General features: G+C 38.2%; 1 protein-coding gene across 1 annotated transcript in view; it reads right to left on the reverse strand.

Moving 5' to 3' along the window:
• The window catches only part of LOC148074547 (long-chain fatty acid transport protein 2-like), a 78,721-nt gene extending 66,098 nt beyond the window's left edge, over positions 1–12,623 (reverse strand). The window contains exons 1-6 of the mRNA XM_087798293.1: positions 12,140–12,623; positions 9,331–9,540; positions 8,670–8,828; positions 6,645–6,769; positions 2,336–2,530; positions 1,744–1,834 (exon numbers count right to left, since the gene is read on the reverse strand). Coding sequence (XP_087654419.1) covers positions 1,744–1,834; positions 2,336–2,530; positions 6,645–6,769; positions 8,670–8,828; positions 9,331–9,540; positions 12,140–12,623 — 1,264 coding nt within the window. The remainder of the gene's footprint in view (positions 1–1,743; positions 1,835–2,335; positions 2,531–6,644; positions 6,770–8,669; positions 8,829–9,330; positions 9,541–12,139) is intronic.
• Between the last annotated feature and the right edge of the window lie 1,461 nt (positions 12,624–14,084).

Here is a 14,084-nt window from a genome sequence, read left to right on the forward strand (position 1 = left end):
AACATCAACTAGTCTCAACTCTGGTGTCATTAAACATCAACTAGTATCAACTCTGGTGTCAGTAAACATCAACTAGTATCAACTCTGGTGTCATTACACATCAACTAGTATCAACTCTGGTGTCAGTAAACATCAACTAGTATCAACTCTGGTGTCATTAAACATCAACTAATATCAACTCTGGTGTCAGTAAACATCAACTAGTATCAACTCTGGTGTCATTAAACATCAACTAGTATCAACTCTGGTGTCATTAAACATCAACTAGTATCAACTCTGGTGTCATTAAACATCAACTAGTATCAACTCTGGTGTCATTAAACATCAACTAGTATCAACTCTGCTGTCATTAAACATCAACTAGTATCAACTCTGGTGTCATTAAACATCAACTAGTATCGACTCTGGTGTCATTAAACATCAACTAGTATCTACTCTGGTGTCATTAAACATCAACTAGTATCTACTCTGGTGTCATTAAACATCGACTAGTATCAACTCTGGTGTCATTAAACGTCAACTAGTATCAACTCTGGTGTCATTAAACGTCAACTAGTATCAACTCTGGTGTCATTAAACGTCAACTAGTATCAACTCTGGTGTCATTAAACATCAACTAGTATCGACTCTGGTGTCATTAAACGTCAACTAGTATCAACTCTGGTGTCAGTAAACATCAACTAGTATCAACTCTGGTGTCATTAAACACCAACTAGTATCGACTCTGGTGTCATTAAACATCAACTAGTATCAACTCTGGTGTCATTAAACATCAACTAGTATCTACTCTGGTGTCATTAAACATCAACTAGTATCTACTCTGGTGTCATTAAACATTAAGTAGTATCGACTCTGGTGTCATTAAACATCAACTAGTATCGACTCTGGTGTCATTAAACATCAACTAGTATCGACTCTGGTGTCATTAAACGTCAACTAGTATCAACTCTGGTGTCAGTAAACATCAACTAGTATCAACTCTGGTGTCAGTAAACATCAACTAGTATCAACTCTGGTGTCATTAAACATCAACTAGTATCAACTCTGGTGTCAGTAAACATCAACTAGTATCAACTCTGGTGTCATTAAACATCAACTAGTATCAACTCTGGTGTCATTAAACATCAACTAGTATCAACTCTGGTGTCATTAAACATCAACTCTGGTGTCATTAAACATCAACTAGTATCAACTCTGGTGTCAGTAAACATCAACTAGTATCAACTCTGGTGTCATTAAACTTCAACTAGTATCAAGTCTGGTGTCATTAAACATCAACTAGTATCAACTCTGGTGTCATTAAACATCAACTAGTATTAACTCTGGTGTCATTAAACATCAACTAGTATCTACTCTGGTGTCATTAAACATCAACTAGTATCAACTCTGGTGTCATTAAACATCAACTAGTATCAACTCTGGTGTCATTAAACATCAACTAGTATCAACTCTTTATTGATACTAAACATTAAAATGAACAAACATTTTGTCTGACAAAAGAACATGATATAAAATAAAGTCGGACGTGAAATCATGAACTTTAAGTCAGGTGACACGAGGATCGACCAATAGCGGAGCTCGGTTCGAGGACGTAGCATCATGAAGTAGTTTTAAAGGTCATACTGTTGTATTACTGCGTTCTACCAAATGTTGGGCTGTAGTTCCAGAGAAAGTGTGTGTTTAAAGAACTGCTGACAGACAGTAGTACCTGCAGTACTGACGTCACCTTCACAGAAAACTCACCATTAGCTGCTGGAATACAAAGTCCTCGAGCGTCTCTTATCGGTTCTTCTTTGTCGACATCGAAACGGATCAGAGTGAACGGGAAGAAGAACTGAAGAGAAACAAACAGTTCAAGTAGAAGAAATACTAATGCTAGCAGTACTGTCAATACTATCAGTACTATCAATACTATCAATACTATCAGTACTAATTATACAATCAATACTAGTAGTACTATCAATACTATCAATACTATCAGTACTTATAATACTATCAGTACTAATTTTACAATCAATACTAGCAGTACTGTCAATACTATCAATACTGTTAGTACTATTAATATTATTGGTACTATTAATATTATCAGTACTATCAATACTATCAGTACTAATAATACTATCAATACTATCAGTACTATCAATACTTGCAGTACTATCAATACTATCAGTACTATTAATTCTATCAGTACTATTATTACTAGCAGTAGTAATGAGTCTTTGACTGACCACGCCCCCACTGACCACGCCCTCTCCCTGTGCTTTGATTGGTCTAAATCAGATTTGTTTGAATGAGTCTTTCCATCGCTTCCTGTGATTGGACGTCCAGGACTCACCTTGTGTACGGGGTTGACTCGTCCCACGGCTCCGACTCTGGACGTGTAGTTGATGAATCCGATGTTTCCTTCGGTCGCTCCGTACAGTTCGTTGACCTTCATGTCGCCGAAGCGTCGCAGGAACTGAGACCAGACTTCGGTCCGGACGCCGTTCCCGATCGCCATCCGGACCTTGTGATCCTTGTCGTCGTCCTTCTGCACAGAGGCGCTCACTGATGACATCATCACTCACAGACACGTGTCTAAAGGATTCCAAGCCTTGACCTTCAGGAGTCATTTTTTTTTAATTGAATATAAATGTATGAGTCATGGATCTTTGACTCATACATTTATATCAGAACATGTTTTGATATAAACGTATATTAGCTTGTTTAACTCATTAACTCGTGTGCTTTATTAACTCATTAACTCGTGTGCTTTATTAACTCATTAACTTGTGTGCTTTATTAACTCATTAACTCATGTGTTTTATTAACTCATTAACTCGTGTGCTTTATTAACTCATTAACTCGTGTGCTTTATTAACTCATTAACTTGTGTGCTTTATTAACTCATTAACTCATGTGTTTTATTAACTCATTAACTTGTGTGCTTTATTAACTCATTAACTCATGTGCTTTATTAACTCATTAACTCGTGTGCTTTATTAACTCATTAACTCATGTGCTTTATTAACTCATTAACTCATGTGCTTTATTAACTCATTAACTCATGTGCTTTATTAACTCATTAACTCATGTGCTTTATTAACTCATTAACTCATGTGCTTTATTAACTCATTAACTCATGTGCTTTATTAACTCATGTGCTTTATTAACTCATTAACTCATGTGCTTTAATAACTCATTAACTCATGTGCTTTATTAACTCATTAACTCATGTGCTTTATTAACTCATGTGCTTTATTAACTCATTAACTCGTGTGTTTTATTAACTCATTAACTCGTGTGCTTTATTAACTCATTAACTTGTGTGCTTTATTAACTCATTAACTCATGTGCTTTATTAACTCATTAACTCGTGTGCTTTATTAACTCATTAACTTGTGTGCTTTATTAACTCATTAACTCGTGTGCTTTATTAACTCATTAACTTGTGTGCTTTATTAACTCATTAACTCGTGTGCTTTATTAACTCATTACTTGTGTGCTTTATTAACTCATTAACTCATGTGCTTTATTAACTCATTAACTCGTGTGCTTTATTAACTCATTAACTCATGTGCTTTATTAACTCATTAACTCATGTGCTTTATTAACTCATTAACTCATGTGCTTTATTAACTCATTAACTCATGTGCTTTATTAACTCATTAACTCATGTGCTTTATTAACTCATGTGCTTTATTAACTCATTAACTCATGTGCTTTATTAACTCATTAACTCATGTGCTTTATTAACTCATGTGCTTTATTAACTCATTAACTCATGTGCTTTAATAACTCATTAACTCATGTGCTTTATTAACTCATTAACTCATGTGCTTTATTAACTCATGTGCTTTATTAACTCATTAACTCGTGTGTTTTATTAACTCATTAACTCATGTGCTTTATTAACTCATGTGCTTTATTAACTCATTAACTCATGTGCTTTATTAACTCATTAACTCATGTGCTTTATTAACTCATTAACTCATGTGCTTTATTAACTCATGTGCTTTATTAACTCATTAACTCATGTGCTTTATTAAATCATTAACTCATGTGTTTTATTAAATCATTAACTCATGTGCTTTATTAACTCATTAACTCATGTGTTTTATTAACTCATTAACTCATGTGTTTTATTAACTCATTAACTCATGTGTTTTATTAACTCATTAACTCATGTGTTTTATTAACTCATTAACTCATGTGCTTTATTAACTCATTAACTCATGTGCTTTATTAACTCATTAACTCATGTGTTTTATTAACTCATTAACTCGTGTGCTTTATTAACTCATTAACTCATGTGTTTTATTAACTCATTAACTCATGTGCTTTATTAACTCATGTGTTTTATTAACTCATTAACTCATGTGCTTTATTAACTCATGTGCTTTATTAACTCATTAACTCATGTGCATTATTAAATCATTAACTCATGTGCTTTATTAACTCATTAACTCATGTGCTTTATTAACTCATTAACTCATGTGTTTTATTAACTCATTAACTCATGTGCTTTATTAACTCATTAACTCATGTGTTTTATTAACTCATGTGCTTTATTAAATCATTAACTCATGTGCTTTATTAACTCATTAACTCATGTGCTTTATTAATTCATTAACTCATGTGCTTTATTAACTCATTAACTCATGTGCTTTATTAACTCATTAACTCATGTGTTTTATTAACTCATGTGCTTTATTAAATCATTAACTCATGTGCTTTATTAACTCATTAACTCATGTGCTTTATTAACTCATTAACTCATGTGTTTTATTAACTCATTAACTCATGTGCTTTATTAACTCATTAACTCATGTGCTTTATTAACTCATTAACTCATGTGCTTTATTAACTCATTAACTCATGTGCTTTATTAAATCATTAACTCATGTGCTTTATTAACTCATTAACTCATGTGCTTTATTAACTCATGTGTTTTATTAACTCATTAACTTGTGTGCTTTATTAACTCATTAACTCATGTGTTTTATTAACTCATTAACTCATGTGTTTTATTAACTCATTAACTCATGTGCTTTATTAACTCATTAACTCATGTGTTTTATTAACTCATTAACTCATATGCTTTATTAACTCATTAACTCATGTGTTTTATTAACTCATTAACGCATGTGTTTTATTAACTCATTAACTCGTGTGCTTTATTAACTCATGTGCTTTAATAACTCATTAACTCATGTGCTTAATTAACTCATTAACTCATGTGTTTTATTAACTCATTAACTCGTGTGCTTTATTAACTCATGTGCTTTAATAACTCATTAACTCATGTGCTTTATTAACTCATTAACTCATGTGCTTTATTAACTCATGTGCTTTAATAACTCATTAACTCATGTGCTTTATTAACTCATTAACTCATGTGTTTTATTAACTCATTAACTCGTGTGCTTTATTAACTCATGTGCTTTAATAACTCATTAACTCATGTGCTTTATTAACTCATTAACTCATGTGCTTTATTAACTCATTAACTCGTGTGCTTTTTTAACTCATTAACTCATGTGCTTTATTAACTCATTAACTCATGTGCTTTTTTAACTCATTAACTCATGTGCTTTATTAACTCATTAACTCATGTGTTTTATTAGCTCATTAACTTGTGTGCTTTATTAACTCATTAACTCATGTGTTTTATTAACTCATTAACTCGTGTGCTTTATTAACTCATTAACTCATGTGCTTTATTAATTCATTAACTCATGTGTTTTATTAACTCATTAACTCGTGTGCTTTATTAACTCATGTGCTTTTTTAACTCATTAACTCATGTGCTTTATTAACTCATTAACTCATGTGTTTTATTAACTCATTAACTCGTGTGCTTTATTAACTCATTAACTCGTGTGCTTTATTAACTCATTAACTCGTGTGCTTTATTAACTCATTAACTCGTGTGCTTTATTAACTCATTAACTCATGTGTTTTATTAACTCATTAACTCGTGTGCTTTATTAACTCATTAACTCGTGTGCTTTATTAACTCATTAACTCGTGTGCTTTATTAACTCATTAACTCATGTGTTTTATTAACTCATTAACTCGTGTGCTTTATTAACTCATTAACTCGTGTGCTTTATTAACTCATTAACTCGTGTGCTTTATTAACTCATTAACTCGTGTGCTTTATTAACTCATTAACTCGTGTGCTTTATTAACTCATTAACTCATGTGTTTTATTAACTCATTAACTCATGTGCTTTATTAACTCATGTGCTTTTTTAACTCATTAACTCATGTGCTTTATTAACTCATTAACTCATGTGTTTTATTAACTCATTAACTCGTGTGCTTTATTAACTCGTGTGCTTTATTAACTCATTAACTCGTGTGCTTTATTAACTCATTAACTCATGTGTTTTATTAACTCATTAACTCGTGTGCTTTATTAACTCATGTGCTTTATTAACTCATTAACTCGTGTGCTTTATTAACTCATTAACTCATGTGTTTTATTAACTCATTAACTCGTGTGCTTTATTAACTCATGTGCTGAGACCAGAGTTCATGACTCAACACAGAGTCATGAACTCTGACGATGATTGAAGATGTTAAAGAATCGACGTCTATAAGACTCTTTAAGAAGGAACAGTGGCGGTCAAAGGTTAACAATGGAGGTCAAAGGTTACCGCAGGCGTGTTGCACAGATATCTCATGGTTTCTCCGATGTATTGAACGACCGTCACGTTGTACTTCCTGCAGTCGTTCCAGAACTGAGACGCAGAGAACTTCCTCTTCAGCACCACCGTCACGCCTGAGTCACAGTGAGTCACAGTGAGTCACAGTGAGTCACATAGAGTCACACTGAGTCACAGTGAGTCACACTGAGTCACACTGAGTCACAGTGAGTCACAGTGAGTCACAGTGAGTCACATAGAGTCACACTGAGTCACAGTGAGTCACATAGAGTCACATAGAGTCACATTGAGTCACATTGAGTCACACTGAGTCACAGTGAGTCATATAGAGTCACATTGAGTCACATTGAGTCACACTGAGTCACATTGAGTCACAGTGAGTCACAGTGAGTCACAGTGAGTCAAACTGAGTCACACTGAGTCACACTGAGTCACAGTGAGTCACACTGAGTCACAGTGAGTCACAGTGAGTGACACTGAGTCACACTGAGTCACAGTGAGTCACAGTGAGTCACACTGAGTCACACTGAGTCACAGTGAGTGACACTGAGTCACAGTGAGTCACAGTGAGTCAAACTGAGTGACACTGAGTCACAGTGAGTGACACTGAGTCACACTGAGTCACACTGAGTCACAGTGAGTCACAGTGAGTCACATTGAGTCACACTGAGTCACAGTGAGTCACATAGAGTCACAGTGAGTCACACTGAGTCACAGTGAGTCACAGTGAGTCAAACTGAGTCACACTGAGTCACACTGAGTCACACTGAGTCACAGTGAGTCAAACTGAGTCACACTGAGTCACAGTGAGTCACACTGAGTCACACTGAGTCACACTGAGTCACACTGAGTCACATAGAGTCACATAGAGTCACAGTGAGTCACAGTGAGTCAAACTGAGTCAAACTGAGTCACACTGAGTCACACTGAGTCACAGTGAGTCACAGTAAGTCACAACAGAGTCACAGTGAGTCACACTGAGTCACACTGAGTCACAGTGAGTCACAGTGAGTCAAACTGAGTCACACTGAGTCAAAGTGAGTGACACTGAGTCACAGTGAGTCACAGTGAGTCACATAGAGTCACATTGAGTCACATTGAGTCACACGGAGTCACTGTGAGTCACATAGAGTCACATAGAGTCACATTGAGTCACATTGAGTCACATTGAGTCACACTGAGTCACAGTGAGTCATATAGAGTCACATTGAGTCACATTGAGTCACACTGAGTCACATTGAGTCACAGTGAGTCACATTGAGTCACATTGAGTCACAATGAGTCACAGTGAGTCACAGTAAGTCACATAGAGTCACAGTGAGTCACAGTGAGTCACACTGAGTCACACTGAGTCACAGTGAGTCACACTGAGTCACACTGAGTCACAGTGAGTCACAGTAAGTCACATTGAGTCACAGTGAGTCACACTGAGTCACACTGAGTCACAGTGAGTCACAGTAAGTCACATTGAGTCACAGTGAGTCACAGTGAGTCACATTGAGTCACATTGAGTCACATTGAGTCACAGTGAGTCACAGTGAGTCACACTGAGTCACAGTGAGTGACACTGAGTCACAGTGAGTCCCATTGAGTCACACTGAGTCATAGTGATTCACAGTAAGTCACATAGAGTCACAGTGAGTCACAGTAAGTCACATAGAGTCACACTGAGTCTATGTGATTCACAGTGAGTCACATAGAGTCACACTGAGTCATAGTGATTCACAGTAAGTCACATAGAGTCACAGTGAGTCACAGTAAGTCACATAGAGTCACAGTGAGTCACAGTAAGTCACATAGAGTCACAGTGAGTCACAGTGAGTCACACTGAGTCACAGTGACTCACAGTAAGTCACATAGAGTCACATTGAGTCACATAGAGTCACAGTGAGTCCCATTGAGTCACACTGAGTCATAGTGATTCACAGTGAGTCACATAGAGTCACATAGAGTCACAGTGAGTCACAGTGAGTCACAGTAAGTCACAGTGAGTCACAGTGAGTCACACTGACTCACCTCGGTCGATGGCTCCGGTCAGGCCGATCAAGAATCCTGCACTGTGGTAAAGCGGGAGGTTGACGTACAGGACGTCCTTGGAAGTGACTCCACAGACGGCCTGGATGAAGGAAGCGGCCCAGACTCTCTCGTGAGTCACGACGGCAGCTTTAGGTAAACCTTCGTAAAAACACTCGTTACTCATGTGGACAAAACAATTATATAAATTTCCTCACGGATTATGAGGCGCACAGAATCAAGTCAAACGTTGTGTTGTTCGTCCACTAGATGGCGCTGTGCTGAAGGAACGTCGACAACAGTCAGATAAAGTTCAGTCTGGTCGCGTTCATTCAAACGTTAAACTCAACATTGTTTATGAATCTGTCAAACTCTTCTTCAGCAGCAACATTATTATTGTTGTTATTATTGTTGTTACTATTGTTGTTATTATTGTTGTTATTATTGTTGTTATTATTGTTGTTATTATTCTTCATGTTGTTATTATTGTTGTTATTATTGTTGTTATTATTCTTCATGTTGTTATTATTGTTGTTATTATTCTTCATGTTGTTATTATTGTTGTTATTATTGTTGTTATTCCGTCCGTCCGTCCGTCCGTCCGTCCGTCCGTCCATCCATCCATCCATCCATCCATCCATCCATCCATCCATCCATCACGTACCTGTGGTCCCAGAGGTGTAGATGTAGAGCGCTGTGCTCCGGACGGTGACGTTCGCTCGCAGCTCTCGAGGCAGCGGCAGATCCGAGGCTCTCGGGATCTTGTCCGTCAGAGACTGGATCCCTGGAGTCTGACTCGAGTCCGACAGCAGGAAGACTGAGACGCCGTCTTCCTGGAGCGTCGGCAGGATCTCTTCCACTGCAGCCTGAAGCTCTAGTGGATGAAAGATGTTTGAAACGTTCTCTTCGTCTCCAGAATCAACGTCACAAACGAGTCAGATGTTGAGTCAGATGTTGAGTCGGATGTTGAGTCGGATGTTGAGTCAGATGTTGAGTCGGATGTTGAGTCGGATGTTGAGTCGGATGTTGAGTCGGATGTTGAGTCGGATGTTGAGTCGGATGTTGAGTCGGATGTTGAGTCGGATGTTGAGTCGGATGTTGAGTCGGATGTTGAGTCGGATGTTGAGTCAGATGTTGAGTCAGATGTTGAGTCAGATGTTGAGTCAGATGTTGAGTCGAATGTTGAGTCGGATGTTGAGTCGGATGTTGAGTCGGATGTTGAGTCGGATGTTGAGTCGGATGTTGAGTCGGATGTTGAGTCGGATGTTGAGTCGGATGTTGAGTCAGATGTTGAGTCGGATGTTGAGTCGGATGTTGAGTCGGATGTTGAGTCGGATGTTGAGTCGGATGTTGAGTCAGATGTTGAGTCAGATGTTGAGTCAGATGTTGAGTCAGATGTTGAGTCAGATGTTGAGTCAGATGTTGAGTCGGATGTTGAGTTGGATGTTGAGTCGGATGTTGAGTCGGATGTTGAGTCAGATGTTGAGTCAGATGTTGAGTCAGATGTTGAGTCAGATGTTGAGTCAGATGTTGAGTCAGATGTTGAGTCGAATGTTGAGTCGGATGTTGAGTCGGATGTTGAGTCGGATGTTGAGTCGGATGTTGAGTCGGATGTTGAGTCGGATGTTGAGTCGGATGTTGAGTCAGATGTTGAGTCAGATGTTGAGTCAGATGTTGAGTCGGATGTTGAGTCAGATGTTGAGTCAGATGTTGAGTCGGATGTTGAGTCGGATGTTGAGTCGGATGTTGAGTCGGATGTTGAGTCAGATGTTGAGTCAGATGTTGAGTCAGATGTTGAGTCAGATGTTGAGTCGAATGTTGAGTCGGATGTTGAGTCGGATGTTGAGTCGGATGTTGAGTCGGATGTTGAGTCGGATGTTGAGTCAGATGTTGAGTCGGATGTTGAGTCGGATGTTGAGTCAGATGTTGAGTCAGATGTTGAGTCGGATGTTGAGTCGGATGTTGAGTCAGATGTTGAGTCAGATGTTGAGTCGGATGTTGAGTCGGATGTTGAGTCGGATGTTGAGTCAGATGTTGAGTCGGATGTTGAGTCAGATGTTGAGTCGGATGTTGAGTCGGATGTTGAGTCAGATGTTGAGTCGGATGTTGAGTCGGATGTTGAGTCGGATGTTGAGTCAGATGTTGAGTCAGATGTTGAGTCAGATGTTGAGTCGGATGTTGAGTCGGATGTTGAGTCGGATGTTGAGTCAGATGTTGAGTCAGATGTTGAGTCGGATGTTGAGTCGGATGTTGAGTCAGATGTTGAGTCAGATGTTGAGTCAGATGTTGAGTCAGATGTTGAGTCAGATGTTGAGTCGGATGTTGAGTCGGATGTTGAGTCGGATGTTGAGTCAGATGTTGAGTCGGATGTTGAGTTGGATGTTGAGTCGGATGTTGAGTCAGATGTTGAGTCGGATGTTGAGTCGGATGTTGAGTCAGATGTTGAGTCAGATGTTGAGTCAGATGTTGAGTCAGATGTTGAGTCGGATGTTGAGTCGGATGTTGAGTCGGATGTTGAGTCGGATGTTGAGTCGGATGTTGAGTCGGATGTTGAGTCAGATGTTGAGTCAGATGTTGAGTTGGATGTTGAGTCAGATGTTGAGTCGGATGTTGAGTCGGATGTTGAGTCGGATGTTGAGTCAGATGTTGAGTCAGATGTTGAGTCAGATGTTGAGTCGGATGTTGAGTCGGATGTTGAGTCAGATGTTGAGTCAGATGTTGAGTCAGATGTTGAGTCGGATGTTGAGTCGGATGTTGAGTCAGATGTTGAGTCAGATGTTGAGTCAGATGTTGAGTCGGATGTTGAGTCGGATGTTGAGTCAGATGTTGAGTCAGATGTTGAGTCAGATGTTGAGTCAGATGTTGAGTCAGATGTTGAGTCAGATGTTGAGTCGGATGTTGAGTCGGATGTTGAGTCAGATGTTGAGTCGGATGTTGAGTCGGATGTTGAGTCGGATGTTGAGTCGGATGTTGAGTCAGATGTTGAGTCAGATGTTGAGTCAGATGTTGAGTCAGATGTTGAGTCGGATGTTGAGTCAGATGTTGAGTCAGATGTTGAGTCGGATGTTGAGTCAGATGTTGAGTCGGATGTTGAGTCGGATGTTGAGTCAGATGTTGAGTCGGATGTTGAGTCAGATGTTGAGTCGGATGTTGAGTCGGATGTTGAGTCAGATGTTGAGTCGGATGTTGAGTCGGATGTTGAGTCAGATGTTGAGTCAGATCTTTAGGATCTTAATGATTATTAACTTAATCATAATAAACAATTTATTGAACTTAATCACAAGAAAATACTTTATAAATATTAAGTGTCAGAGATGTTGTGAGTCTTTACCAGTGAAAGTGTATTTGTTGTTAAGAACCAAGTATTTGCTCGTCGAGTTGTTGACGTTCACGGGAGTCACGTGTTTTCAAGGAAAAGAGGTGAACTTTGACCTCCTGAGGGGCCCCTCAGCGGGGGGCCCCCGTGACCTCACCTGCGCACGCGATCAGAACTTTGGCCCCGCAGCAGGAGAAGCAGTGCAACAGGGACCTGGAGCGGATGTTGTAGTTGAGCAGAGCCGCGGGGCAGCCGAGCTTCGCCAGAGCCAGGAAGGTCCAGACGTAGCTGGGCTCGTTGGGCAGGAACAGCGCCACCGTGTGGCCCTCCTGGAGCCCGGCGTGCTGCTGCAGGACTCGAGCCAACCTGTTGCTCTGACGGTCCACGTCGTCGTACGTCAAGCTCTGGCCCTCGAACACCAGCAGAACCTTGCGCGGGTTCTGCCGGACCGTGTCCAGGAACCGGTCCAGGATGCTGTAGAACGGCCGGACCTTCTTGTAGCGCACGAGCCTGAAGCCCAGAGCGAGGCTCCGAACCATGTAGAGGGTCTCGTCCACAAGGTACTGAGACCCCCTCAGCAGGTGCAGACCCAACAGGACCAGCAGGACCAGCAGGACCAACAGGGTCCAGAACAAGTCCATCTTTCTAGACTCACTGTCAGCAGAGAAGTTTGGATCTGGGAGAAAGTTCAGCTGCGCGTAGACACGCCCCCTCGAGACCCCGCCCCTTCCGGTCACGAACTTCTGTCGAACACGTGTGGGAATAATATAGTAATAATCTGGTATAACTACTATAGTATCTACATCTAGTATTTCTATAATACTATAATAGTATCTACCTCTAGTATTTCTATAATACTATAATAGTATCTACCTCTAGTATTTCATGAACTACTATAGTATCTCTAGCTAGTATTTCATGTACTACTAAAGTATAAATCTAGTATTTCATCTACTAATATAGTAATAGTCTAGTATTTCATGTACTATTATAGTATCTACATAAAGTATTTAATGTACTACTATAGTATCTACATCTAGTATTTCATGTACTACTATAGTATCTACATCTAGTATTTCATGTACTACTATAGTATCTATATCTAGTATTTCTATAATACTATAATAGTATCTACCTCTAGTATTTCATGAACTACTATAGTATCTCTAGCTAGTATTTCATGTACTACTAAAGTATAAATCTAGTATTTCATCTACTACTATAGTAATAATCTAGTATTTCATGTACTAATATAGTATCTACATAAAGTATTTCATGTACAACTATAGTATCTACATCTAGTATTTCATGTACTACTATAGTATCTACATCTAGTATTTCATGTACTATAATAGTATCTACATCTAGTTTTTCATGTACTACTATAGTATCTACATCTAGTATTTCTATAATACTATAATAGTATCTAACTCTAGTATTTCATGAACTACTATAGTATCTACATCAAGTATTTCATGTACTACTATGGTATCTACATCTAGTATTTCTATAATACTATAATAGTAACTACCTCTAGTATTTCATGTACTACTATAGTATCTACCTCTAGTATTTCATTTACTACTAAAGTATCTACATCTAGTATTTCATGTACTACTATAGTATCTACATCTAGTATTTCATATACTACCATAGTATCTACATCAAGTATTTCATGTACTACTATAGTATCTACCTCTAGTATTTCATGTACTACTATAGTATCTACCTCTAGTATTTCATGTACTACTATAGTATCTACATCAAGTATTTCATGTACTACTATAGTATCTACCTCTAGTATTTCATGTACTACTATAGTATCTACATCAAGTATTTCATGTACTACTATAGTATCTACATCTAGTATTTCATGTACTACTACATATCTACATCTAGTATTTCATGTACTACTATAGTATCTACATCTAGTATTTCATGTACTACTATAGTATCTACATCTAGTATTTCATGTACTACTATAGTATCTACCTCTAGTATTTCATGTACTACTATAGTGTCTACCTCTAGTATTTCATGTACTACTATAGTATCTACATCAAGTATTTCATGTACTACTATAGTATCTACCTCTAGTATTT

Source organism: Callionymus lyra, chromosome 8, assembly GCF_982586985.1.
Source record: "Callionymus lyra chromosome 8, fCalLyr1.hap1.1, whole genome shotgun sequence".
NCBI classification, from domain to species: Eukaryota; Metazoa; Chordata; class Actinopteri; order Syngnathiformes; family Callionymidae; genus Callionymus; species Callionymus lyra.